This window comes from Empidonax traillii, unplaced genomic scaffold, assembly GCF_003031625.1.
Source record: "Empidonax traillii isolate 1590-97213 ecotype Southwest subspecies unplaced genomic scaffold, ASM303162v1 scaffold294:size1087701, whole genome shotgun sequence".
NCBI classification, from domain to species: Eukaryota; Metazoa; Chordata; class Aves; order Passeriformes; family Tyrannidae; genus Empidonax; species Empidonax traillii.
Window position 1 is genome coordinate 622,042 of NW_020955487.1, and position 6,000 is coordinate 628,041.

A 6,000-nucleotide genomic window follows, 5' to 3' on the forward strand; every position below is an offset into this window, starting at 1 on the left:
CAAGTAGTACCATGCAATGAAAAAATCTCTGATATTGTTCTTTAGGTTGGGTTTGGCCTGAAGTGGAGCCTTGTTTTTAGTTCTGTAGGGTGTTCAGGCAAAGACTGCACCATTTATTGATGTGCTGCTCTTGACTTCTTGAGAATGCCCTGGAAGATACAGGAAACAGGGACTGATGTCATATGATCCCTCTTATCAGCCTGTGGCCTTCTCATCACCCTTTCCACGGCCATACCAGATCAGACCAAACAGGAAAGAACCTCAAGTTCCTGCTGTTATCACCCCAACCAAGAATGTTCCTGGGGTAAAGGCACCATCCAGCTCCTGGCAGAGACTGTCCTTGCCTTTCTTCACGTTATTTCTTTCTCATATGTGAACTCTGACAAGGGTTTTTGCAGATTTTCTGCCTGTTGCTCCACGGTGCTTTTGCTCTCCATCCTCACTGTGCTGTGATTCCCTGTTCCTGCCACCATGTGCCTTTTCTCTCTTTATTCTGTTCCTCATGGTTCTCCTCTTCTGATTCCTATTTTGTAGCTTTACTGTTTTTTTCTGACCTTTTCTCTAGCACTGACAAATACTTTCTGTAGCTTCTCCCTGTCTCCAAGTCTGCTTTTTCTGTATTCTCTTGTTTTCCTAATCCTATGCCTTTTCCTTTTTCTCCTCTGTTTACCCTGTATTTATCCTTTTCCTCCCTGGGTTTGGATACCCCATATTTTTTTTTAGTTTCCACTAGGAATATTTATGTTTTTTTATGATTTTGTTTATTTTCTAGTGGTTCTCCTCCCCTTCACATTGCTTTGCACGTCTCCTCTGCCCTGTTGCTGCCAAACTCACACCTCACTACTTCACTTTCCCAAAAGTAAAGGACCAGTGTCATTCATGCCAATGTCTGTGCCTTTGAAACATCATTTCCTCAGTTTTTAATTCTTAATTCTGTGCTCATGGGCTTCCCCAGCCCCCCATTCCTGCCCCTCACACCTTCCCTGTGCTCCCCTGCAGTCGTGCCTTTCCCTGGCTGATGTCCTCTGTCCCCTTCTCTTCTCCCTGGAGGTCTCTTGGCTCTTGTCTTTGATCTCCACAGCTCCTGCCCAGCCTCCTCAATAATGAGTGATGCTTCAGTGGCCTATTTTACCAGTTATTTTCTAGCACTCATTGTAGGCAGGCAGAAATCAGTCTTTTTTAGCTCTTGCTGCATGTCCTAAAAATTTTTAAAATTAGAAAAATTCAAATGCTGCTTCAGCTTCTGAAGGTTTTATGCCATCTCCCACCTTTGCCCATCTGACATTCAGGTCATTTTGTGAAATGGGGAGGCAGGAGGAGATGCACTCAGTGTGAACTGCTTGGATTTCAGGCACTGTACAATGTGAAATATTACTGCGTGCCCTCACGATTTGGGATTCTCTCCTGCTGAAAAATCTCCCATGCAAAATGTCCTAAGAAGATTAAGATCAACCCTTTTAATATTGCTTTTAGCTGAGCTTATTTGTAACCCTTTCAGAATATGTAGCACCTTAATGGTTGGACTCGGTGGTCTTAAAGATCTTTTCCAACCAAATGATTCTCTGATTCTAAGAGATGTCACGGCAGGGCTGTTGCTTTCACAAGCATTACCTACTTACTATGTGTAGTAAATTGTATTTTCTCAAATATTAAGACTTTCTCCCCTGGTTTTGCACTTTTATGTTACTGATTAAATACATTAACCCCAGGTTTTAATATGTTTCTTTAATATACTGCATTTATTTTACCCTTTGAGCAAGTCCTGCCTCCTTTCCACAGCTCTTCTACTTCCTAATTGCACTGCTAGATGTGCCTTCTTCCAAATCCTAAATAACTAAGATTATCACCATGTAGGATAAGTTTACATATACTTAACAAAATTAAACTAAAATCAGAGACTACCATATGGGTCTCTTAGTGAATTCAGGAGATGAATATGCATTGAATAATGTAAAAGGCCAAATTCTGCTAATTTTTTATATATTTTTTCAATGTTTTTCTCCATCACTGGGTATCTTACATCCTTAGGGAAAAACTCCAGTGTAGCTGGTCTCCATGTACTCTCCTTCCAGTCCCAGCAGTGGGTAAGGCTCGAGGGCTCAGGCTGAATTCCCAAAATCCCTGAAGACCAGAAGGGTGTTTTGGAACCTGTTGCCATTGGTTGTATAGAGGAGCATCATCGTAGTGCTATGAAGCTGCTTTTTAAAAATCATTTTAGGCTGAAAAGGGGGATGTCAAGTCATCAATTAATCCTGACAGCATCCTTCTGTGGTGAAGAAATAATATTGTCACGCCCATATTATGAACAGGGAATCGAAGGCAGAGATAATGGAATCTCAGCACAGGTGCTGCTGCTCCTACCACCTTCCCATTCCCCAGTCAAGGACACTCTTCAAAGTTTTCAGATTACAAAGGAAAGTAGTCACTAAATCAGGCTGAACCCCGAGCCATGTCCCCCTGCCCAGATCACTAAACCTCAGCCAGTTCTCAAGAGAGATTTCAGATCTCTCTTAAAATGGGTGTTAGACTCAAAAATAGAACATGCTGGGCAAAAAAATGTAATGTGCAGCATCTGAACAAGGAAGTGGAATGTTTCCAAGGCAGGGCTCTCAAATCTGAGTGTAGGTGTGGTGTCTGTGTCTGTTTTGGGGCATTTACAGCTGGAGTTTGGTCATTCTGGTGTTTTCATGTTCTTGCAATGAAATTTAGAGCATCTTCATCCCATGCCCAGTTCTTATTTTTCCTTTACCAGATGCATATCAAATCAAGTGAAAATACAAAAGCATTTCAAATACCTCAACGGAACAACAAAGCCAGACCCTGGAGTCACATTAGCTTGATTTTTTCCCTAAACATAATATCTTAAAAAAAAAAAAAAAAAAAGTTTGCATTTTAATACCAGGCTTTTATACTGTTTTGCAGTTCTTCTTCGGGAAATGGAGTATATATAATTAATACTGTTTAATAAAGCTCAAAAATGCAACAGATGCAGCCAAAAGTGCACATCATTTTGAGCAGATCTTTACAGAACAGACATTCCATATTGTGTTCATCTTTTTCCACGATCACTGCTATGGCAATCTGGTGTGTTTAGCAGTTGTTGCTGAGTAAGGCAGACTGGATTGTATATGATTTTCTCCATGTCAGCCAAGAAACAGAGCTCTCTTCTTTTTGATGCAGCAAAGAGGTGGTCTTGTACTATTTTTTGCTTTCTACCAGGAGCAGCTAATACGTGTAGTAACCTGCAAGAATAATAATACACTGCAGTCTGTAGCTGCAAGGACTAGAAGCTTTCTGGAGGTCTTTACTGAAAATAAATGGATTGTGGGGTGGAGAAGTCACAGGAACTAATAAATCATATCAGATGAGCTCCCAAATAGAAAAGCTGTAAGAGCCACAAAATATATAATTAAAATCTGTGAGTATCACCTAAAAGTGAAATATTTTTTTAACGGGGGCATGGAAGGATGTTCACCTACAGCAGAAAACCCATAAGAGAGCCTCCAGTGCAGAGGAAACGTTTCCCCTTTCAGCATTCCTTCTGGGTGCCAAATTTTCCTTCTGTTCTTCCCCACCTATTAAACAAAGCTGCAACTTCCAATTCCTATCAGTTTTCCTAAATATGTGCAGCTTATGTGGCTTCGCCGAGCTGCAAGGCTCCGTGTTCTCCTGCCAGCTCCTTGACAATGTGGCTCCAACAGCATCCTCCACTTTTGGCTGCCTCTGGGACCCCTGGTCTCTTCTGGAAAGCGAGAGGGAAAGCATATCCTTTGCTGGAAGGACTTTTTGTGACTGTGAAGCTGATAGCGGGGCTGTGAAGAGCTTGGAAGGATCTCTGTCGGCATCGTGGCTGTGGAGTCTGCCGGCTCAGGGACGCGCCGGTCCATGGGGACGAGCGGATCCGGGGTGGGCTCACAGCATCACACATAAAGCACCCACAAAACCTGTCCTTGGCAAGCTGAGGCTAAGGGGAAAACTTTGTGATGAATTTCGCTGACTCCCAGCATCAAGGCCATTTTTTTTCTTGCAAGCATTTGCAATAGGGATGTTCCTTTCCAGCCAGATCCAAATCCTGTATATGTGCGATCCCGTGTCCCGCGAGCTGGGCATTTGGAGGGAACTGAATGCTGGCTGGCAGCATGTTTCTGCACAGAAGTTACCTACCAGAAACAGGTGGCTCTTTTAGGAGAGAGGCTGCAGTAAACTAATAGACAAAGATCTGGGATCTGGGATCTTTGCGACTGGGAGAAACCCACTCTCCAAGCCAGTGCTCGTATCCACTTCAGTTACTGGAACCGCCGTGAAAACTCCTGGTTCACAGATGTGAAACAAATTACGGAGCTTATGCCGTTGCATTCCTCCTTATTATTGGGAACAAAACAAATCTGGGGGATGGAGGACTTCTTAAAGTGATTATTGTCTGGCTTTATTTTAAGAAAATGCTACTAATTCTGAAAGCTCCCCAATTCCTGAAGGTTTCTCAGCCTAGGGAAGTCACATTAATTATAAGATTAATTTATTTTAATTCCCTAAACCAAAAATATTGACTGAATGAGAAATTAACACGTGTAGAGCTGCAGATGTCATTCGGCTTCAGATTTCCTGAATGATATAATTATTAATCTTTCATATAGCAGAGTCACAGACCTACAGATTCATTCTGCAAAATTACTCTGTGAAGAAAGACACTGGGACAGCTGAGCTATAGATTTGCCCTCAATACAGGAAGGAAAAAGGTGGAATTTTCTAAATAATAAATAAAACAAAAATATTTTAAAAGCATATGGTGCACATCTGTCTGAAATACAATAATTTAAAGCAGAGTAATTAAATGCAAGATATAATATTCACCTTAGAGTGAGGAAATTATCTCGTTTCTTTTTTAGTATAAATTATGGAATTTGGAAATTTAGATCATTTGTGATACCTTTTGAACCTCTCATTTTGTGCTAGTAAAGGAGATAGATTAGCAAATTGGGGAGTTGCTTTATTTTTACATAAACCTGAATTGTGTTTCATGTAATTGAGTGTCATACCCATACAAACTTTTAATATTATCTCCAGCTGAAATTATAAATAAGTACAGGTTTCTTATGTTCTAACTTCCAGTTAAGTTCTTAAAAATCTAAAGGTAGAAAATGCCTTGTGGTAGGTAGTTTATTCCTTTCTTTACCTAAAGCACTGAATGGATTGGAAGCTTTTCATGAATATAGCATGGATTCCTAAAATTCCAGTTTGGGAAATCCTGTGCGTTTAGGGAAAGTTTTTGATTAACCTGTTTCTCCTGAAAAAAAAGGGTAAACTGCAATGGAAGTCATATACATATTTTTGACAGACAATAAAAAGTAGTTTTCTTCCTACCCAATTTTTTAAAAATGCATTTGCCTTCAGTTAAGTGAGATGTTACTTGGTCCTTCTCACTTGGTAATTTGAAGAGTGAAATGAATCAGTTTAAGACAGGCAAGAGAGAAGAATCTGATGAAATTGTGATCCTTTGCTGAGGAAAATGTTCAGCCATGCAGCGTAAGCAAAGAAAAGAGAGAAATTACACTGAGGACATTTAGTCCCCAAAAGTACAATTTAAAAGGAATATTGTTCTGATGAAAAAAACCCCAAACAATTCCACAAGCAAATGATACTGAGATAAGTTCTGTTTCTTTTAAGGGAACATGACAAAGACCCTGAAACTTTCTTTAAAGTCCTGATGAAGCTGAAAGAGGAAGATCTGCCTTTCCATGTGTCCGTCCTCGGAGAGACTTTCAGTGAAGTTCCAGGTACCTTTCCATTTTTTCCTTACTATAAAGTTCACATAAAATAGATACTTCCATAAGTAGCTTTCACGTATGTATTTTCTTATCTTAGTGGAAAGAATGTGTTTAAAATCTTCCTAGTTGTAAACCTAAATAATACTGATTTGTTGTAAAATTAAAATTATTAAACATGGTAAGCATTTTTTTATTTTACTTGTCAGGCCAAGACTTTACTTATGACTTTTGGTTC

The 6,000-nt window shown here is 40.0% G+C and overlaps 1 protein-coding gene across 8 annotated transcripts in view; it reads left to right on the forward strand.

Moving 5' to 3' along the window:
- Nucleotides 1-6,000, forward strand: part of GTDC1 (glycosyltransferase like domain containing 1) — a 181,074-nt gene that overhangs the window by 157,398 nt on the left and 17,676 nt on the right. For all 8 annotated transcript variants that reach the window (XM_027890671.1, XM_027890672.1, XM_027890665.1 and 5 more), the window contains one exon: nucleotides 5,665-5,774. In XM_027890671.1, the coding sequence (XP_027746472.1) occupies nucleotides 5,665-5,774 (110 nt within the window). The remainder of the gene's footprint in view (nucleotides 1-5,664; nucleotides 5,775-6,000) is intronic.